We start from the raw sequence: 23,987 nt of genomic DNA on the forward strand, positions 1-23,987 counted from the left end.
TCTCTCACATTGTGTGTGTTTCATCACTGTAACTCATTGACTATAGGCAGCTCTTCTTCGTGTCTGTCCATTCAAAATCTACCATGAGATCAAAATAAAGTCTGTATTTGTGTAGAACACAAATTCAAATCAATTTAATATATATATATATATATATATATATATATATATATATATATATATATATAGGCTATATATATATATATATTTTTTTTTTTTGTTATACCAATGTAGAAAAACCAACATATTTGCTAAGAAAGTTTCATTTGTCAATAAAATGTGTAAAAACCATAGACTTACATGGAACCCTATGTTGCTCTTTGCGTATTTCAATAAAATGAATTTACTATATTATTGTCTGACAGTGTTTTTTTAATTACTATTTTGTATTTTTAGGGGATTTTATTGTACAAAATTATATTTATGCAGGAGTTACAATCCATTTATTCACTTTTTGAGCATAAACCTAAAATGAACATTTCTAACTTAAACTGTCATAAGTCTTGACACCTTAAACAAGTTGATTTCTAAATTTGAGGTTAATCTCTCAAAAGAATAGCCTTCAGTAAGATTTAGTTTGGGCGCAATACCAAACTTTTCCATGAGATGAAATTCAGTACGGTCATATTTGAGTTTTACTTTTTTTCAGGGCCATTTAGCCTTTTTAAATCATGTCCATTATTTGTATGTGTGTGTTGTTTGAAAATGCCTTGTAATGAAATCTGACTTGATCGCATGCTTTGGTACCTTCATGATTTGTAAAGCAGCAGACTTAAACAAAACTCTCATTTGCCCACCATTCAATAACATTACAATAACATAACAATATAGGATAAACATCTGAGATATCAATTTTTATTTGAGAATATTTTCTCTTAGTTTGCACTCTTCTCCTTTAAAGGATTACCTGAGAGTGACGTGCAGCAGAATACAGAGTTCTCTGAAATCGAGAGGAAGGAAACCACGTAACCACAGCTGAATGTGTTAACCGAACAGAACACTACGTTCCAGAGGTTGTCATGACAGCAAGGCCTCCTATGCCTACAATTTGGTTAGAGTACAATCATAAAACTATTGAAACTTTTGTTCAGTTTAGATGTTTTTAGCCTCCTCAAAAAGCTGTAAATGAACATCAAGCGATCTCTGGAAACCCTCCTCCTACACGCTCCAACATTTCTTGAGAAAGAAATTAGATTGCACAGTTCTCAAATGATCAACATCTTCATCGCTCTGATTCAATAGTACAGGGTTAAGCATGGTTGACTGAAACCACCTAGTATAGACCACTGCTATTATATGTCCTCCATATTTAAACACCTACACATTATATAAATCACACTGTAAACTGTCTGTTCTGCAACAATAAACAATAGATGATTTCCAGAATTCAGAACGCCTCGTCCCCATGTCACGTTCTCAACACTAACCCCCGCAATCCCAGGATTCCTTTCCTTCCACAGAATGCTGCATATTGTCACAGTTTTCCCTTTGTCTTGTCAATTTAAAAATAAGACTTTTTAAATATGCAAAAAACAAAAAAAAAGTTTTTGGATTCTGGTTATGATGCTAGGATGTTCCGGGTGGTTTCCAGGGTGTTGATATGTTGTTGCTAGGGTTCTCTGGGTGGTTGCTAGGGGGTTACTTACTGATCATTATAATATCTGTTTCCTAGACATGGAACAGGTTAAAGGGATAGTTGACCCAACAATTTTAATTCTGTCATCATTAACTCACCCCTAAGTTGTTCCAAACATGTATGAAACAGTTGAAACCATACAGTTGATGGACCCCATTGACTTCCATAGTATGGAAACAAATACAGCGTAAGTCAATGGGGTCCATCAACTGTATACCGACATTCTTCAAAATATCTTCTTTTGTGTTCAGCGGCAGAAAGAAATTCATACAGGTTTGGAACAATTTGAGGGTGAATAAATTATGACAGAATTTTTATTTTTGGGTCATCTATCCCTTTAAGGCACGTTCACACCAAGGACAATAACTGACAATAACTATAGAGTTTTAATTGTCCCTCTAAAAGAATAGTAGTCCACATACACCAGAGGACAACAATATAATCGGAATCGATTTCAGAGTCATTTTATTTCCAGCTGATGAACAATAAAAACACTGATAGCCAATCAGAATCCATCCTGTTTTAAAGAGCTTGAAAATTTTAAGCGATAGAAGCCAACTGCAGCACACTTATAATAACCAATGTTATCATTCATTGGTGTGGATGCTAATTATTGTTATGGTTATCTTTATACTTATGAAATGTGCTATATAAATAAACTTGACTTGCCTAAACTTAACGTTCTTTGCACGAACGGGCCTTTACTGTGTAAATGCAAGCCAATGATATTTTTCCTCCGCCGTTTTACCATTCACCATAGAAAATGTGTAAGTCTGAAAAGCGCAAGAATAAAAACAATTTTTAAACAATAACTACAATTTTTTACGTTTAAAGTCACCATGAAATCAAAATGAACAATTCATTTTTTTTTATCCATGCACATGATTTATTTTTATTTTTATTAATGTGCCTCATAATCTTCATAATCAAAATAACTCTCCCTCTGTCTTTCAGCGTCATCTCTTCTCTTCTCTGATGATGTGTTTACTGATGCGAGGGCGGGGCAACCTGTCACTCATATGACATCACAGCAATAGCAAACCACAACAATCCAATCAATTCCCAAATGGACAGAATCAAGTCTTGCCCTACATTTTTCCTTGTTTGAGAGGCCGTTTCCCTTGGATATATGTCATAAAATGGAAGAAATCGTATTGCAACTTCCGTTTCATGCCTACTTTACTAATTAGGGTATGAATTTCAAAAAACTTTTTAAAGGTTTTTACAAGGACTCAATGGTCTCGTCATGTCAATACACTAAAAGTAATTCAGACTGGCAAAAAAAAAAAAAAAAAAAAAAAAAAAGAGTAATTTCCCCAAAAGCTTTTTTATTAACTGTAGTGGGACAGATCGAGTTAATTTCTTCCCACTTTAACACTACCTAGCATAATGAAGAGAACAGAGTTTTAACAAGGACGTTTATGGAGCACCACTTAGCTTTGAGTGCATGTCCTTGCAGTTGACTGAAAAAGTGGCAATTAGGGACCAATGTAGCCATAATTTGTCACTGGTCATCACAGCATGGGACAGACCCATCATTATGAAATAATAAAAAATAACTAGCTATAATACAACAAAGCATGTATGCATGTAGAGCATGCATATGAGTGTGTCAGTCCAGTAAATCTATTCAAGTGCATTAACATTTAGACTGATTCAACTCCTGACTTTGTGAACTCATTTTAAACTTCCCTTTTCTCTTTAAAGGAGTAGTTCATAATTCTGTAATGAAACATTAGAGCCTCATGTCATTTTTTTGTGAAAGAATCTTTCAGCCCAGTTTTATGAACTGGATCAATTGATTATTCAAAAGACTAACCTCAAAAGAAAGTTTTAAATAAATAATGTCTTAAATTTAAGTCTGTTCCTCAAACAAAGTTCTCGTATGACTCAAGTCATATGGACCACTTTTATGATACTTCTATGATGCTTTTTGGAGAAAAAAAAGTGTGTGAGATGTACATGATTCACATTTTTATCTTTTGGGGGAAATAAATGAGAAAATTTCCATTGTTTTCCATTTTTTCCTTTTGCGGCTGCTTGAAAGCTCTGACAGAAGTAACATCTGAGAATCAATATAATCAATAACTCATCAATGAGACTTTCTTATAAATATAATAAATATAATTAGAGAGAAAAAAACATTACAAATGTGCACAATGCAGGAATCAAACTGCTTTTGATGGGCGAAGTGGAAAAGAAAACACCACCAGATGAATCTTTGATTACACCAATTTGGCTGAAACACATGTCTGGGTTATTATTGCATGTTTTAGAGGTAATTACCTGATTGAAATCTTCTGAGGTGTTCAGTAAGCGCCTGTGCAGAAACGTCTTTCTGTGGTTGTCAAGTGTCCTAAAAAAAGACATAAAAAAAGATTGACGTTAAATAGGATATAAATCTGTCAGAGAGTTTGGTCTGCCATAGACTGTCAGTTTCAATCACTCTCACTTTCTTTTATGGTACCATTTTAATTACTGGCTCTCACATTTGTTTTTCCATAAAACTTAATTATAACTTAAATTGTGCAGCTTGTTAAGGAGAGGTGTGCTATTACAGTGTGCTATTACAGTACTTTTCAAAGATATATGATTTTGACCTGGTGGTAATTCGCTTTTTTTATATCATATATAATATATGATAAAATACACAGAGTCTGGTATTATGTAATAAACATAGTGCTGTCTAAGAAAACAAGGCTGAAATGCTACATTTGGAAATGTCACCGCAAAACCTGTGCACTGAGAGCAAAGCCTCCTGGGTAATATCTGAGAATAACCATATTTGCAGAACTTTATCATCTGTGATTACGGAATAAATTGTGTTTGCTCACTGTTTTGGCCAACTCCACAATGCTCTGATTGCTAATGTACTGCGTTTTGTGTCATTTTCAGAAGGTAAATGAGCAGAAACCAGGAACCAAAACATACTGGGGCCGTGGAGTAATGGGAGATAGACTGCAAGCCAAATTCAATCAAAATTCTTATTACCTTAGTTCGTCTTGCTTTATTATTCATGTAATATTAAAATCTGCAGTGTGAAAAGGCAATTTTGACAGAAAACTTCAGCATGCAAATTCCATTATAAAATGCTGCTAGTTTGCGCTGAAGTGCTTATGAGCTGACGCCAAACAGTGTTTCCCAGCAACCCGCAGCCAGAACCAGAGAGTTAGATGCGAGTTGTGACCAGCAGGACATGCGACTAAAACCCAACATTTGAGACTCAAAACAAATCTTTAAGACAGGAATAAAGCAACATACATTGTAGCCTAGACTGAACAGTTTACATCAACCAAAAAGCGCCAAAGATACACCATAAATTAGCCGGATTCCCCTGCTTCCCTGTCCCTGATGAATAACTTGGGATTGTGATTAATGGCAAGTCATCTTTTATATACACATATAAAAAATAGATTAATCTGTCCTCTGCAGATAAAAGTAATTTGTCACTTTTCAAAGTTAGAAAAAAAAAAAGTGCAGAGTCAAGCGTTCTGTGGGCCTTTAACAGCGGTGACATAATCTATGAGTGCACAGCTGCAGCTACAGTAAACCTACTGGATGTAGTTTATTACAGCGCTCTACCCACAAATCCCTGCGACAGATTTGTGCATGAAAGCTGGTTGGCTGTCGCTGATCACGCCGACAGAGCTAAAAACTGCTTAACTGTGGGACACCAATCCTGATTTGAGCTAATGCTTCAATGGAAATGAGGAAAGGACAACATGCACTTACAAACCAAGACTAATTGCAGGAAATATTCATTAATTATCTGTGCCTTTTGATCAAAGTCTAATTTCCTAGGGTCTCTCAAGACAATAGCCCATTCTTGTTCATTTTTGTTGTATGATGACCACAAATTAGTATCGAAAGGTTGATTTTTTTTTTTTTGTAAATAAAAAGAATTACAATTAATTACAATTAATTTAAATAAAGTAGCCTAAATAAATAATACATAATTAACTGAGCTGATTGTAATATAATTAAATGAACTGGACTTACATTTTCTCAAAGTTAGCATGAGACGGAAGTTGCGATCGTATTTTCTTCCCTATTCATGGGTTTCATCAGGTCCCTTTTCACAGGTGTATACAATCAAGCACCTAGATTATGAATGCAGACTGCATTGTGCTTGATTAATACACCTGTGGAAAGGGACCTGATGAAATCCATGAATATTGTGATGTAGAGTAAAATGGCTTCTCGAATAAGTCAAAATGTAGGCCGGGACTTGATTTTGTCCATCGGGAAGTAATTGGATGGTTGTGGTTTGCTATCGTTGTTATGTCATGTGAGTGACATGTTGTCAGATTATATATATATATATATATATATATATATATATATAATTGTTGATTTTGTGACATCGATTGTGACATAAGTTACTTTATTATGAATCCTGTCCAACCCCTTAAAAAAGTTATAGCACACCGCTTAGCACAATTTGAGGGTCAATAGCACAAATGAACAAATTTAAACTTTACATTTCCCACTTTTTAAGATATAATGATCTGTGGCTGCACTAATATAAAAGAGTTAGAGGGTTGGCACTTTCACTATCGTTAGATGGTTAAACAATAGAGATCTGAGAGGATCTACCCTAAGGCAAAACAGTGTTTCGCCGTGCTGCATGGTAACATGATGATCCAAATAAAGGATTGTGTTCTCTTCAACTGGCGTGACAACACACACGTTGATTGAGTTTGTTTGTGTGTGTGTGTGTGAGCATGTGGGTGTGTTTGTGTACTACAAGGACTCATTATTATCATGTGACAGACTACAATACAAACTCAAGTGTGGAAGTTGGAGTGAGGGCTCTGGTGTTTTTGTGTGTGCGTGTGTAGAATTTGCATGACTTTTCTAGGCTCTCAGCTCAAATGGGGAATGTGAACATACAAGGGGAAGTATGGGATTTATGCTGCTTTTCGTACATAACATTATCATCTCATCTGCGGCAGCCTCCTTATCCGTTACCGTGCTATTGTTTACTAAAGCATCATGTCTCAAATAAGCAATTTTTCTCAGAATGTAGGCTATGCCTGATTGTTCATACAAACATTACAAAAGAAGAACATATTGTATAATACGAGCTAGAGATGGTGTTTTATGTAGCTACTGTAATATAGGCCTGGCTAACACTCTGTTAATAAAACTTGCTAGTTAACTTTCCCTGCCAGCATTTTTTTATTTCAAAAAATAAAAAATGTATTTCATGGCTCCCCAGAATATTTTGTTGTATAAATATCTGAAAATACAATATATCAAAAGAAATAACAGAGCTTCTGCGTTAAAAAACACACACTTGAATGTGGGTCAGTTTTATGAAAAAACAACATTTTGAACAAAAAGCTGGATCGGATACAGAACGATGATCAAAACAGAGTAGATCGAGTAGCCTACATACTGTAATGACAGACAATTTCATCAATGGCGGGGAAAGAGTTAATAGGACGTTCAGTTAGGCTATCTGGCCTAGAAATGTATTTTAAAATCATTCATGGAACATTTTTTTGAAACGTTTAAGTTGGACGGTTTTTAAGTTGGAATGTTCAGTGAACATTCAAAAGTAACGCAATATTTGCAAAATGATAAAACTGAATGTTCCCTAAACGTTCGCATGACATAAAAACCTGGACATTTTGAATGGTCAGTGAGAATTCAGAAATAACATTTTCATAACTTATGTGTGAATATAATGTGAACTTTAACAAAAGCGTTTTTTTTTTTTTTTTTTTCTTAGCTGGAACGGACCTTTACCTTGACCTCTGGATGGTGCAGTTTTCAAAATGAGACTTACTCCCTATTCCTGAGCACGTCGAAAAATAACAGCCTATACTCTTTTAAATAAATATAAATTCCCATACGTTCATGTAGCCTAATATACGGTACATGTGCATATAATACATCCATGTGTATTTAAATCCATACAAATATACATTTATTATTCATTCATTTAATATTAAAAGGTCACATTTGAAAGTGCTAAACTGAGACTTAATTGTCTGTTGCAATGTTTAATATGAAAATAAAGTTGGTTATACTAGATATGTCTTTTATCGTATTAATCATGCATAATCAAGATGCTTCTCCTGCACCTTGGAATAATTTACACCTGGATTTATGAACCTTTGGACACACAGACTTACACTATATATGTACACATGGAGAAACAGTGTGATGAATACTAAGAGGAAAACAGAACAATACAGCGTAACAACATTTTCTTTTAATATCCTGCTGTACTACTTGACAATCAACACCTCATCTTTCATTTGCATACCTTTGCTGTTGTAAGACTGTGGTTTATTGATCTGAGTTTTATACATTATAAAGGAGGATGAGAAGAAAAAGCATAAAAAGAAACTTTTTTTCATGTGAAATCACATCCGCTTGGAAGCTAAAGATAATCACAGATGGGTTCATTCCAATCTAAGAACTAATCTTTAGGAAAAACAACTATGCCCAGATGCTCTAAATATCATGGAATACTAAAAACGCAGGCGTTCTCTCCATCATATAAATTACCTGCAAGGTGGACAACATTAAAACGCGGTGGAAAGGCACAGTAACTATGGCAACAATAACTTCCCATCTCCAGACATCGTGGCTGCTTGAGGCATTTGACATGGCTGGTGAACCGGTCAACAGGGCAAGTGGATTGTGTCTACACAGAAGAGAGGAGATGAGATCGACCCACCTCAAGCCAGGTGTCTGAACAGTTGTTTTCACATTAGCAGCGTTGGAAGTCTGTTCCCTGTCACGCCGGCGCCAGGGCGCAGGGTCACGGCCGGGTCTCCATGGACATGAAGGAGAAACTCAGCATTAAGGAGCATCGGAGAAAAAGGGAGGGAAGATTGCAGTGTTAGTTCTCGTGCCAAACGACAGCAATAAAATTTCTGAAATTAGAGCCGCAGAAGACAATGGGTTATAGACTACCTTTGATTTACAATTAAACAAGCTGTTACGCACTGGCATCCTTCCCAACCTGTAATTTAGCATCCACTCTTGATAAGCCAGCTTAGTTGAAAGCATCCAAAGCAGACAGAAGAAACAAGATGGATTTTAAAGGAACAGTTCACCCAGAAATAACCACACCGGTATGATTTTCTTTCTTCAGTGGAACACAAAGGAGATGTTTAATCTAAAAGCTGCCTTTTTTCTCTCCATAAAACAAAGGTAGATAAAGACAATGGACTGTCGAGATCCAGAAAGGAACAAAAAAGCACCACAAAAGTAGGCCATGTGATACTTGGTACACAATGGTAACCCCCCAAAACGTTAACATAACAGAAACCCCTATACATTCCAACATAACAGAACATTAAACACTGATGGATCTCCATCTATATTAATTCTGTGCAAAAACACACAAAGTAACAATTAATTTCAATATTTACTCTCAGTCTGTATCAAAGCACCATGGGAAAATATTTTTTTTAAGACTCTTTGAGTCTCAATTTCCTAATTTGTTGTTACAAATATTGATATGAAATGAGTAATAATTGTAGTTCTTGAAACTGATCAGTATCATTTCTCCATTCTCAAATATTTTTATTGAAATTTATTAAAAAAATTAAGTATTATCTTAAAAAAATTATATGTTGGTCAAATACCAATTTCTTTTTATTACAAAAACTTAAATATGCTAAATGAACTGTTGGATATTTAGTCATTTATTTTGGTATGTCCAACTTAGACAATCATTTAAGTTATATTCAAATATTTAATAGATATTACACATATTTTTTTAAGGTATGTTTACACAAAATTCTGTACTAAAACGGAAAAGTTATCCTTTGCATTTTTAGCGTACAGACGACAAATGTTGTCAAAACAATCCCCATTCACACAGATCTGTGAAAACAACTGAAACCGCTGTATTATTCATGCCAGGCCAGTAGTTGGCGATGTCACTTTCTAAAGAAAAACTACACGCCTATAGACTGAACACGTAATACGCATGCGCGAGACGTCAGTGTTTTTCCACAAATTTGTGAAAATAGCGGAAAAACTTGCACTGTGAAACCTGTTTTCAAAAGTTTGCATTTTCAGGCCTCCAAAACGTCGTTGTCGTGTAAATGAACGACCAAAACGCATAAAAAGTTTTCCGTTTTTTGTTGAAACCGGTGTCGTGTAAACAGCCCCTTAGAGAGTTTGCTGTATTTTAAGTCTTAGGACTTATTAAATGTTGTTATATGAAAAAGTGCAGCATGAGCGTTCTGCAAAACATCTGTGTTTCACACAAATTTTTTTTTTTAAATGATATATATATATATATATATATATAGGAAGGTAAATAAATGTAAGGATTTAAATGTTTTATCTTTAAGGCAACCTTTTCCTTTTCCAAGCCAATGATTTGATTACAGACTAATTCAAAAATGTACCCTTTGCCTAGTTTCCCTGTTTAGCTCCCTGTGATGATATATACATGATAACAACACAAATGTGTGTCAAAGAAGGCTGTTGTTGATGTTGTTATTGTTGTCGGCTTCCGCAGACTCAAGGACTCGAGACTTTTATCCCTGTTCTCACATTCAAAGACTTCCTCTTGGGACAAAGCTCCACACTTTCCAAGAATCCCAAGAGGAGCGTATGCCATCAGGAAAAACGATTAAGTTCAGTATAAATAATAGCATGTTAGATAGTACCTCATCGCTTAAAAAGTTGCATTACATAATATGTGTCTTATCAGTTTTTTTAATTCTTTTTTATTACTGAAGGTAGATGAGAACACTAAGTAAATGCTAAACTAGGCCTCAGAAAGATACATATTAAAGTACAGACAAGGGTCACACTTAGTAACTAACACATAATCAAGTTCTTAGTAATACAAATTAATGACCTAATATGCAATTACTAGAGTAGCTTGTAATTGCACATTGTTTTTGCTATTGTAATTGATATTAATGTATACGAATGGACTCATTTTTAAAGGTTATGCTAAAATACTTCTTCTCTACACCCAGGCCTATAAGCAGAGACATATGTTTTTTGAAAACAGAAAGTAGGTTGTTTTCAAAGAAATTAATTACATTTACATTTATGCATTTAGCAGACCATATTTATTCATTTTAATTCACAATTTATAATGTTACAAAATATTTATATTTAAAATAAATGCTGTTCTTTGGAACTTTCTATTCATAAAAAAAAAATAAAAATCACAGTTTCCACCAAAAATATTAAGCTGCACAACTGTTTTTAACATTGATAACAATAAGAAATATTTCTTAAGCACGAAATCATCGTATTAGAATGATTTATGAAGGATCATGTGACACTGAAGACTGGATTAATGATGCTGAAAATTCAGCTTTGATCACAGGAATAAATTACGTTAAAAAATGTATTCAGATAGAAAAAAAAGATTTTAAATTGTAATAATATTTCACAATATTACTGTTTTTACTGTATTTTTTATCAAATATATGTAGTCTTTGTGAGCATAAGAGAACCAAGACAACCAAAGTTTGTACAGTAGTGTGTAAGTAAGTCAAATCGTTGGATAATTTCCAAGGAACAAAATGTTGTTAGTTTGGGGGCGGGGCTATCTGTTTGGCCAAAGATGACAGACAAGCGGAGTGTTTCAAAGCCCTGTTTGATGTTTTAAAAAGAGGAGATACTGACATAGGCAGTAGCAGATATAAAATTTAAATTAAAATCTGATTTAGACCAAAAAATTATAATAATCCATTTAGGCCTAGAATGTAACAACACGGCAAACATATTTTAGACAAATAATAGGAAAAGTAAAAGTAAAAATGTTTTATCAACACGTAAACCTAAGCCGGTCTAGACTGGTGAATTGCATTCATCAGCGCCACTCTTATTAAACAAGCTCCCCTCTGAGCTCAAACGGCAAGTCCGTGTCTCTCCTGCGTCTGTACACCATAGAATCATAAACTCCGGCTGTTACGTCCATATCAGCTTTACCGTACACCCTTCCCTGTGGAGAAAAGTGCAATAAGCGACAGCTATAAACAAAAGAGAAACATCAAACTGACAGAATCTTTTATATAAAAACTATTCTGCAATACCATAATTCAGAGGTTGTGTATATACCATGTATCATTTGAATTAAAACTGGGAATTTAGATATGAAATGTACAGTTGTGAATTAGAGATCACACATTTGGCACAGACAGGTTGTTGGTTTACACACCCACCTCATGGTATGTGGAGACTGGTGCTCGTGGATCCGAGTGGCCAGCAGGGGGCAGCAGTGAGTAGCTCTGCAGGTCCTGGGACGTCCCCCAGCCTCTCACCTCCTCATAGTCATGAGCGAGAGGGCTGGTGCCGAATCTGCCATCTGGAGGGAAGGAAACTCAGCACATCAATACTTCAGCTGTGAACCTTCAAGTTGCAAAAACGTTTGAACGTTTGCTCAAATATTGAACACTCACTTTGCATAAAAACAAAAGAGCTTTTAAAAGCAGAGAACTTGGATGATGAAGTGATCTAAAAAGACTCCCCTCACACATTATGAGAGACAGAATATATTTCTTTGTAGGCAAGGATCACTATTACTATTACGCATACTTAAGCCGGGGACACACGACTGTACGGCCGATCATGAATGTAATTCGATACTTACGACTGATCATGCCCAAACGTGCCGAGTCGTGTTAAGTCGGTGTTCACAGTCGGTGTTTAAAATCTGCTGCAGTTAATGGAAACAGTCTGTAAGTGTGTTCAGTTCAATCTTAGAATGTTTCAGCTAGTCGTTAAGTGTGTTCCCGGCATAAGGTATGTTCAAATCCCTAACTAACTATTAAATTAGTTACATGCTGTTTGTGCAATAGGCGTGAATGATACATCAAATCATGTGGCTTGATGAGAGATAAGCTATTAGTTTTCTAAGTGATTTTGCCTGGCAGGTGATAAAACCGGTGAACAAATCCCACAAACTTACATCTAGGTTCACACAAACACTCTGAATACTCTAGCAACTGCATAGTGATGGGCTATAACCACTCAGAACACCCTAGTAACTGCATAGCAATGAGATACAGACACTCAGAACACCTTAGCAACTGCATAGCAATGAGTTACAAACACTCAGAACACCATAGCAACTGGATAGTGATGGGCTACAACCGAACATCCTAGCAACTGCATAGCGATGGGCTATAGACACTCAGAACACCATAGCAACTGCATAGCGATGGGCTATAACCACTCAGAACACCCTAGTAACTGGATAGTGATGAGCAACAAACACTCAGAACAACCTAGCAACTGCATAGTGATGGGCAATAAACACTCAGAACACCCTAGTAACTGCATAGTGATGGGCAACAAACACTCAGAACACCCTAGCAACTGCATAGTGATGAGCTACAAACAGTCAGAACACCTTAACAACAGCATACTGATGAGCAACAAACAGTTAGAATCCCATAGCAACTGGATAGCGGTGAGCAACAAACACTCAGAACACCCGAGCAACTACATAGTGATGGGCAACAGACACTTAGAACACCCTAGAAACTGCATAGCGATTAGCAACAGACACTTAGAACACCCTAGCAACTGCATAGCGTTAGGCTACAGACACTCGATACACCCTAGCAAATGCATAGTGATGAGCAACAAACACTCAGAACACACTAGCAACTACATAGCGATAGGCTACAGCCATTCTGAACACCCTAGCAACTGCATAGTGATGACCAACAAACAGTCAGAACACCCTAGCAACTGCATAGCGATAAGCAACAGACACCCAGAACACCCTAGCAACTGCATAGCGATAGGCTACAGCCATTCTGAACACCCTAGCAACTGCATAGGGATGAGCTACATACACTCAGAACACCCTAGCAACAATATAGTGATGAGTTACAAAAACTCAGAATACCCTAGCAACTGCATAGCGATGAGCAGCACACACTCAGAACACCCTAGTAACTGCACAGTGATGAGCAACAAACACTCAGAACACCCTAGCAACTGCATAGTGATGGGCTGCAACCACTCAGAACATCTTAGCAACTGCATAGCGATAAGCAAAACACATTAGAACATTAGCAGTCACATAGCAATGTCCTGGCAACCACCTACAACACCCTAACATTTGTGGCAGTGACATTATAAGTAAAATATGTAGTTTATTCTGGGGATTTTTGCTAAATAGGCAGGAAGTTATTTGAGAAAGGGAGATTATTTGAACCTAAAAAATATAAAAAGTTAAGCTTTAAATCCCTATAAAGTGTGCATAACCACATTAAATGCAGTCTCACCATAATCCTCGGGGCCTTCAGGGTGAGTATACAGCGCAGGACTGTAGTAATAATGAGAACTCTGCTGCTATTGAGATGTAGGAAAAAGAAAGAACATCTTCAGTAGCAATAAATATTGTTTGTGAATTCAGGTGGGATCTTTTCATCACAAGGCAGCAAACATTCTTTTTTTAATGTATTTTTATCTGAACGTTATGTATTTTTATCTGAACGTTTTGCTAGAACAGCCCTTTCCATTGGCTGCGTGAGTGTCCATTGATATACCCGTCCGTAGCTCTCATAGACGCTGTTGTCAGGCTCAGAGCTGCTGTCGATGAGGAGCGTTCGCTGTGCCGAGGTGTTGATAAGCTCTCTGCTCGCATAGCGTGTTGAGCTGCTCGACATGGACCTGCAGAAACAGAGAAACTTCACATTCACAAATCACAACTGCAAGTTAGAAAACCAGACAAGAAAGAAGAACTTCTGCAACCAGGGAGGATTTTCCAAGAAGCAGTCAATCAATATAGAAGTCTGGAAAATTGGAAATTAATGGGAAATGATTAGAAGGTTTCAATTTTCAATTACAAATTATTCACTTAATGCATGTTGTATACATACACAGAATCATCATATATATGTGTGTATAATTTTGCCATTCATTTAAATTTATATACACACACACATATAGGCCTATTCCATATTAATATATTAAAATCTGTTAATACATTAAAAATAATATAAATTATTTAATGTTACAAACTTATATGTTATATATAATTTTGAAGCGCTTTCTTACCCGTATTGCAATTATAATCTTCTTAACCACGACGTAATGTCCACTTTTCACGATCAATTCCCAAAGGGTAAAATAAATCATGTATATTTCTCATTGAATATTCTGGGATATTTGCTGCTTTACAAATGTCATTTCTGTTAAATTTAAAGGTAAACTATGTAACTTCTGGCCCTCTAACAGTTAAAAACAAAACGGCATGTATTTTGTAGAAGAACATTGTTTTGGCTGTGCTTCAGCTCTGCGTGACTTTGCGGATGGATATGGTTATCCTACAGCTCCAAAAAATCACTACTAGGCTTAAGAGAAATAATCCGTTTAGATGACTAGCTGAAGATGTTACTGTAACTTTACCCATTAATAGACAGTACTTGTAAACTCCAGCACAGTTCTACAACAACCACAATGAACTGATCCTTCACAATAGATAATGTTTTACAATCAACTCTGTTAGAGAGATACATATGGCAATTTATCTCTTCAATAAAATACTTTACTCACATGTTGAGTAATAAAAACACCAACTCCATGTCCCTTTGACAACATTTCACATCCCTCAGTTCTCGCCACCTCTGAAAAGCCAAGCCAATGTTGGTTCTTGTTTTATTACAAGCTCTGTCACGTTCTCTTTTTGCCAGCAGACTCTCCTCTGTTCTGCGTTTGTTTAAAATGGGTGATTCCCCTGAGATGGGAGAATCGTTTTTGCTTGTTGTGACAACTAACCTCTTCCACACGCCTCAAAGTAGCCGGAGCAGCTTTTCTCTATTTACAGATATGACTAAACGCACGGGCGAGTGGCACTATTTCCTTTGAAAACCATCCCGACAAGTCTAAAATACACGTACAATAGGCTTACAAGTTACCATAGTGAATCAGGGCAAGACAAAAACACGTTTTGGAAGAAGGATTGATCTCATTATTTCAATTTAGTTAATTTTGAACAAACACAAAGTCACATTGTGCACCTTTGAAGTTACATGCACTTAAGTTACACACATAAGGCTTAGGTTTCTCTTTTTGTAATATCCAACTAAAACTCCAAAACTTTTGTCTATTCTGCCTTTTTTTTTTTTTAAGCTCATGACTCTGTCAAATGTAGGCTGGTGAAATAAAAACTCTGAGTCTATTTATGGAGATGCAAGCTAAGCAGCATTTCTATACACCGTCTTGAGGGCTTCTATAGCCACTGGAAGCTGGAAGGCTCACCCAGACAGGCAGAAGTTGTTCTGAATGCCTTCGAGCCATCACAGCATGCTGGTCTTGCTTGTTAGTGCGGCTTTCTAAGCCACACATCACCATTACTATTGCTCACATTAAGGTGTAGGGGTTTCTTCACTCTCCTAATCCCAAGCATTACACTTTGGCAGTAAATAACAAACTAGCAACCAAGTAACAAGTTTTGCGGTCACATGTTCATCAGAAAGTAGTTCGTCTTTTATTTTTTCAGGGTGATGACACCTCAGGGTCAGGGCTGAGTGGGCATACTTGCAACAGAACTAACATGACTGACCTCTGCTCCTCGCTTTTCGTCTCCTGTGAAATGCTCCTGGTGTCCTCTGGAGGCAAAAACCAAAGGAGAGTGGGCTGTTAGAGGGCAAAAGTCATAGGAAGGAGAGCATGACAGAAATGAAAGGACACCAGAAAAGACAGAACACCAGAAAGACAGAACACGAGATTGTTTGTGTACGGAACATTCATCATACGCCATTCAATTATTGGTTCCTCCCTACAAATTGTGTTGTGACAGTAGCTTTAATAAACTGATAAAAAGGGCCGTCCAAATTGAAAGCGAGAAGAGAGGACGACAGGTTCATGAATAGAGAAAAAAAAAGAAAAAAAAGTCGTGAGCGAGAGATGAGAGGGGAGAGACGAGACACCTGACAGTTTGAAGGAAGGGGCGAGGCGAAAAAAAAGACAGATGGGGTGAGTGAGAGAGAGAATGACAGAGGACGAAAGGGAAAGGGGCGAGATAAGGGGAGAGACGAAGGGAGGAAGTGACAGCTGCCGTGGAAAGGAGAGATGGCGGGATGATGCAGATGGCTGAGGAGCCAGCGAGCGAGATAAGAGAAAGAGAGAGAGAGATGGATTTAAAAGTGAGAAGTCATATTAGGATTCAGACAGTTCATCCCTTTTGCGCTGCGTGCTGTCTCTGAGAGTCGACCAGTCTGGGACACGCTGTCTAACAGCGCAGAGTTGAAGCGGTGACACGCTGAGGAGTTTCACTGTCGGATACCTTTCAGGCTCCGCCCTCTGTTTTTATATCTGACGAATAGAAAGCAGCTCAATGGATTTAGGAATAACAGGAGGCCGCCCACAACCAGGATCACCACGGCATAGACAGGAAGACCACGACCTGTTGAGGAACAAGTGTCATATAAAAAAATTAAAATAAAGAGTGTGTACTTTATTTAAGGGATACACAGTCAGTGGCCCCAAAAAGTATCTGGACACTAAAGACAAGTGACTTTTCAAGCTAAACATTTTACAAAAGAAGTGTGGTTTTAAAAGTGTAAAAACAATAATTAACTCTTTAAAATTAAGATCAAAATGTTTAAACTATTTGGACATTTTCTGGTGGTTTTCAGTCACACAATTAAAAAAAAAAATTGCTAACTTCTGACCAATTAAAAACTAGGAATGTGAGAAAGTGCAGCATATAATTTGTATAATACAATTAAATATATATTTTTAAACAACACAATAAATAATTATTTAAAATTATAATAATAAAAGTGATAATAATAATAATAATGATACTTAATATTATTGTTAAACATTTTATTATTAATTAATAATTAACTATTAAAAATAATACTAATTATTATTATTATTATTATTACTAATCTTTTTTAATACTTTTTTTATAACGGCTCATTTACTTTGTCCAGCCAGCGTTGAATAGTGTAACTAACGCCAATTTTCTTATAAATTAATTGTAATTAATTGTAACCAGTGTTAATTTAGTATCATTGATGCAATATTATAGTTTTTGTTAATGTATTCAATTAGATTTTATTTTTATATTTTATATTTATATTTTAATTAATTTGATCTTTATTTTATTTCAAGTAACCCATTTTTTTTATGGTTTTAGTTAATGATATCTTGATAGTAACTTAATTTTTTTAATGCCAATTAAATAGTACTTTTGGTGGAAAAGTCTTAAAAAGGAACAGACTTAAAAAGATCCACAAAAAATCACCCTGACATCATTTGCTTAAAGGTGTTTGCAAAAACATCTCAGAAATGTGTTAGCTGGACTTACTTAGAGCATCATTTGTTACTACTTTGGTAGATATATTGTCAAGCAGTGCAATGGCATTTTAAAGCATGACTTAAGCATTCAAAGTCTTTTTGGGTACAAGACACATATATTAATGGCAGCTGTGCCATAAATATGTTCATGAAGTTGAAAGATGTCATGGGTTGAATTTGCACAACTATTCTCTGTCACTGTCTTGTTGGATTTGCAATATGTCACTGTTTTGCAGAAGAGAGCGTACAGATTTGACACGCTCGAGTCTTGCCTTGCCGCGTGAAAAGACCTCCAATGCCGCATGAACTGGTTTATTCACATAGACGAGAGACATTGATAAATCTCTCCCTGAAAAAAAAAAAAATCCCTCACACAGTGTATCATTCCCAAATCAATCCGATGACATAGGAACTATCCAAGGAAATTGAAAACCCTAATGAATCTTTTCTACACAAACCCAATCAAAATGCAAAGCAGTATCCGGCGGACCTCGAATTTGCCGCAAGCTAATGTCAGTTTATTCCGTACCCCGAATTAAGGGTCAATAACTGCCACTGTGTCCCATTAAATTGCACCAAAGCGTTCAGCCTGAGCAAAACTGCACCAAACCGCAGAAGAGAAAACATTGAGCCCCAAGGCTTTATGAAAGCACATGAAACAGGCCGGCAAAGGCCATGGAAACTGAAGTATGAGCTGAGAAATTGATCTGAATTCTGGGGTGTCAGGCCTTTTCTACATTTGATAAATAGCAGCTGCAGTGAGCCGGAGGAGGAAATGCAGCACCTGCAAAAGCTGAATCCTGGTCTTCTGGTGAGACCCCACCGTCAGCTTCCTCAGCATCTGAGAGAAACAGAGACAAGGTAAATCACTTAATGCAGAGGTTACAGAGCACAGTCACTTTCTTCTGCTCTGACCATGAGTCTAAGCTCAGAAAATCAAAAGCGAATATTGATTCATGCATTGTTCTTGTTTGCGATGCACTTAAAAACACGCTGTATTATGTAGAACCTACAACACTAGCACTATGTGTAGTCGGCATTAGAGTCCATTAGAGTTGACGGCAAGTACAAAGTGGAAAATAATGAATTCCAATGTGTAAAATCAAAGATTATAGACTTAGTCTAGCCTGAAAAGCCCCACTGTGATATGTAAAGACTTGTGTCAGAGTAAATGGCTTATTTAATTTGACACAAATGAAACAAGGTACTTGAATGGACTGTACAGTACTTTCACACCTTTGTTTTCATTTGCATTAAATTACATTTGGCTTAAACTGAGCTGAAATAAGGTGATTGATTGTAAAATCAATTGCAGTACACATACCTACGAAACTCACTCATGCTTTTTCGTAGTCTAGTTATTGTCGAATGCTTCTCAAGCATACGCCATTGATCAAACGGAATTAAGTATTTGTTTTATTGGAGTTTTAGTGAGAACTGTACAAACTGACCTACTAGTTGTTATTCATCCATAAAGGGGTAGTTTAAAAAAAAAATGCATTCCATGCTATTACAATGATGCTTTCACTCTTCAAATAAAATACAAAAATGTAAATGTAATAATGTAAAAATGTAAAGAAACACTTTACTAATGTTCAGAAGTTTGGGATAAATAAGGAATTTATACTTTTCTTCAGCAAGAATGCTTTGAATTAATCAAAAGTGAAGGTAAAGACATTTATAATGTTACAAAACATTTCTATTTCAAAATGATTTAGAACTTTCTGTTCACCAATGTATCCTGGAAAAAAGCGCCATAAAAACACATACATTGATGATAATAAGATGAAATGGTTCTTGAGCAGCTAATCAGCATATTAGATTGATTTCTGAAGGATCATGTGACACTGAAGACTGGAGTAATAATGCTGAAAATTGCAGCATGAATAAATTACATTTTCAATTATATTAAAAAAGAAAAGTTAATTTAAATTGTATTAATATTTCACAATATTACTGTTTACTGTGTTTTTGATCAAATAAAGGCAACCTTGGTGAGCAGAAGAGACTTAAAGGAACCGTATGTAAGAAATGTATTTCAATTAATCATAAAATGGCCCTGATATGTCACTAGACATTAAGAAATCATGTTCATTTCAAATACTTATATCACTGACAACATTAGTCCGGCCAGGATATTGTCATTTAAAAGTGAAGTTGCAGCCCTCAACTGATGTTGATGTTGTCATGTTGTGTTTTGGCCTGATGCTCCACCCTCCACCTATCTACCAATCACGAAGTCAGTAGTGTTTCGGCATCCGGGTTGCCAGCTCTGCTCTAGTTACCACAGCTGCAGCTACAAACGTGTCGGATAAAAAAAATGTCTAACGTTACGAAACCTAAAAGACCTCGTTATGAATCCGAAATACGTCGTGACAAAGTCCGAAAAAAAAAAACGTACTGTGTAGGACTCGTCACTTGCCATTGGAAGCTCCTTGTAGCAGCCTACGTTCCTGCTGGATCCTGCAGCCTAACTGGCAACCTCGAGTCAGGGGGAGGGGGCGGGGATACACCGCTCTACAGTAATTTGAAAATGATTGCAGTACCAGTTTTGGCCACAATCTTACATACGGTCCCTTTAAGTGACACGGCAATTACAAAAAAGTAAGACATTTTAGCAAAAATAAAAAAGGGGAAAGCTACTTCACAGAAAGCTACTTCCTTTTTTTCCCGATCTCTTAATATCTCCTTTTGTGCTCCATGGAAGAGATGGGTTTGTTATATTGAAAGTGAGTAAAATATATCAGAATTTCCCTTTAAATAGCTCATAATTATTAAATAACTAAGGTCTGTCAGTTGTACTATCAGTGAACTCTGTGGCAGAGCCATGTTGTGTTTTCTGTACTTCCGTCAGCTGCCTGTGCTCATGACTAATTTGTTTTGCAAATCAAATGCTATGACATTACAATTGCAGAATTCATTATGTTTGCCGAGGGAATGTAGCTTATCATCATTTATCATACATCACACGGTTTTGTTTTCTGTCTCTCTCCCTCTATCACTCGATTTTTCTCCCTCTCCCTCACGCATCCGGGCAAAATACAGACTGAAATATGCATTCAGAAAACACACTGGTGCACTGATTGGTGTAGACGTTCAGTCATTCGGCTTATTTGCATGAGACTCAGCCGTGATCTTTGCCTTACAAATTAGATGTGATCGGTCAGATTGATGAATGGCTCATCAAATCAGTGGAAAGTAAAGCCTGTATCTAAACCTACAAGAAAACCCACCGTGGTCGGAACCCAAATGATGAATAATTTGGTTTATGTGTCGGGAAAGCTTTATCAGACAGGCTGAGCTGAATTTACCAGCAGTGGTGACCGTCAGTATTTTGTTGTTGTCTGCATAGCTGCTCTCTCCCATTGTATTGAGAGCGTTGACTGAAAAGTTGTACGATGTGGACGGGTTGAGGGCCGTGACGGTATACACAGTAGCTGTCGGAGGAAACACGTCCACATACATGAAACTCGCCGATCCTGACCACTGGTACCTGACAATAAAACAGATGTTTACATACTTGCATATGTTTTTTTCTTTATTATTTATTTACATACATTTCTAAGTTAAACTTAAGTTTTCCTTTCATTTTTTATTCATCTTGTGTTCTTAGATGACACCTGACTTGGGTCCAAAAGTCTGAGACCACCAATTTTTATTACCAAATGTATTTTCACATAAACATCTATGTGAAAAGTTGAATATAAAAAATATCAATTGATGTCCTTTTTATTATTATTTATTTTCATACATTTCCATATTAAACTTGTATTTATTTTTTATTCCTATACATTTTTAATGTTCTTAAATTATTTTATATTTCACTTTCATAAAATGGGGTCCAAATATATAATTGCTTCAATTTTTCTACTTTAATTTTTTATATATATGAATTCATGTATCAATCATTATTCATTTCATTAGTGATTTGTGTCAAAAGGTGAATATTATCTGATGTTTGGTTTGTAAAACCTGATTATCATGTGATCCAGCATGATTTGAGAACAATCCAAAAAACTAATTAATGAATAAGAAATATTTAAGTTTCTGCATTCAAGGTGCTCACCTTCTTATTCATTTTACGTCATAAATGTCCCGTGTTCCCTTTTGAGGGATCTCAGTGCTGCATTATGGCGTACCTAAAGGAACAACACCATGATACAGTGTCTCGTTCCCTTCTGAGGGAACCGGGTTACATATACAACCCTGAGACGTTCCCTTTCGAGGGACATCAACGCTGCATTTTGGCGTTCCTATAGCGTCAATGCCATGACGCAATGCATCGTTCCCTTCTCAGGGAACCGGGTTACATATGTAACTCTTTGTTTTTTTTTAATCCCACACTTTGAATGTGATCTCAAACTTCTGAACCAGACAGGACTGAATTACTATGAAATAAACCTACCTTTCCTATCAGGGAATATAGAATTGATGGTGCCATGGACTTAGATAAACATTTATATCAGCCAGCTGAAATGTCTGCAGTGTTGTGACAGTAGACTGAGAGATAAAACATATCCACAAAAAACTCCACGTTTTAGACACCTCACAGCTGCATTTATGATAACTTCACCTGACGCGGAAGTTCTGAGTCAAACCACCGTCAAACCCGGGCATCCACTCCAGAGTCACGGAGTTATGGTCGACACGGAGCAGCTTCAGGTCGGACGGGGGATCGGGGTGGTCTGAGAGAGACAGAGAACACAAGCTCATTAAAACAAGAAAAAACAACTACTGCCTAAATCATTTAGCACTGCTTCCAGAAAGTTTATTTAAGAGGGGTAGAGAGACAGAGAGAGACAACGAGAAAGAAATTAACAGGCTACTGTACAGACAGAAAGAAATGTGTGTGTCAATACACTATGAAACTGGTTAATTATCTTGTTGGCTCTCTTGTTGAAGGGGTCAATCCGAAATAGCAAAGCAGAGAGCAAAAATCTGCACCATTCTGTTCCCCAGTCGACTGACGATAAGAAGCAAATAAAATTTATTATCGCTGTGTCAGATTAATTATGAATATTCACGGCAGTAAAATCAGAGAAGGAGGTGTGGACAAAAAGAGGCGGATATTGGATTGTATTTCATGGTTTTTATGATAAACATTAAAACGTGCCTGCCTAAGTCGATTCCACAGACCTCAGAGAGAGAGAGAGAGAGAGAGAGAGAGAGAGAGAGAGAGAGAGAGAGAGAGAGAGAGAGAGAGAGAGAGAGAGAGAGAGAGAGAGAGAGCAATGAAAGAAAGAGACTACAACAGAGAACTAGCTATCGTGGCCAGGAATCAGTAAATAAACTGACATAATATTATCAAAAAATGTTTTCAGTGAATGACAAATATTCAGAATTTCATCTCTTTTTAATTGTTTTGTATAACAACCTTGGTACAAATCTCCATTATAAGTGTGTTAACAATGTTTGTGTAGTTTTAAAGCTACGAGTTTCCAAATAGTAATCGAGAGTGCATTTTTTAAAAGAGATTTTCTGATAATAATACTCTGAGGAACTCTCAGTGCTGGAGAAATGGAGAGGTGGTTTGCAACGTAAAAAAAAGTACCATCATTAGTATTACAAAGAGAGAGGGTGGCAGTCATTGTGTGAGAGAGGTAGACGGATCGATCCACCCAATTGTTCTGTAAATAAAGGGACAGACTGAAAACGAGCGGATGTTGATTACCACAACTTCATAATTAATTGATGCTCAGGTCGAGAAAAACCAAATCTCATTGCAGGGCACAAGTTGGAGATAAGAACCCCGACACCTAGACATCGGTGTCTGTTTGTTTTCATTTATTATGCTTTTATTTATTCATAAATGTATGCTAATTCACTTTCACCTTTCAGTGGGGTTCAAGAGAAGGTGACCTGACCATGCAGCTAAAGCTGACCGTTCCATCTTAGCCCTGAACCGCTCACTTCCTGTTTGTACGTACTGGTGCTGAGGAGCTGGATGTCTAGAGAGTCTTCTCCCATGCTGTTGTGGGCAGTGCAGGAGAAGATGGCATAGTCCAGAGCTGCACTCACGTTTATGACGGTCAGAATGCTGGTGTGGACGGTACCTGTCACCACCGTCTTCTCATCGTACCTG

General features: G+C 36.6%; 1 protein-coding gene across 6 annotated transcripts in view; it reads right to left on the reverse strand.

Annotated features, from left to right (window-relative positions):
• Positions 1-10,319: 10,319 nt before the first annotated feature.
• nphs1 (NPHS1 adhesion molecule, nephrin) overlaps positions 10,320-23,987 on the reverse strand; it is a 108,845-nt gene continuing 95,177 nt past the window's right edge. For 5 of the 6 annotated variants that reach the window (XM_082179100.1, XM_082179099.1, XM_082179101.1 and 2 more), the window contains 10 exons: positions 23,833-23,984; positions 22,479-22,590; positions 21,217-21,398; positions 18,690-18,746; positions 16,884-17,003; positions 16,161-16,206; positions 14,143-14,266; positions 13,879-13,945; positions 11,803-11,945; positions 10,320-11,582 (listed from right to left, as the gene is read on the reverse strand). In XM_082179100.1, the coding sequence (XP_082035226.1) occupies positions 11,466-11,582; positions 11,803-11,945; positions 13,879-13,945; positions 14,143-14,266; positions 16,161-16,206; positions 16,884-17,003; positions 18,690-18,746; positions 21,217-21,398; positions 22,479-22,590; positions 23,833-23,984 (1,120 nt within the window). In that variant the 3' untranslated portion in view covers positions 10,320-11,465. Of the gene's footprint in view, positions 11,583-11,802; positions 11,946-13,878; positions 13,946-14,142; positions 14,267-16,160; positions 16,207-16,883; positions 17,004-18,689; positions 18,747-21,216; positions 21,399-22,478; positions 22,591-23,832; positions 23,985-23,987 lie in introns of those variants that run through there. The other variant, XR_014208526.1, reaches the window with a different exon arrangement.

Source organism: Leuciscus leuciscus (assembly GCF_965113295.1).
Source record: "Leuciscus leuciscus genome assembly, chromosome: 9".
Lineage (NCBI taxonomy): Eukaryota > Metazoa > Chordata > Actinopteri > Cypriniformes > Leuciscidae > Leuciscus > Leuciscus leuciscus.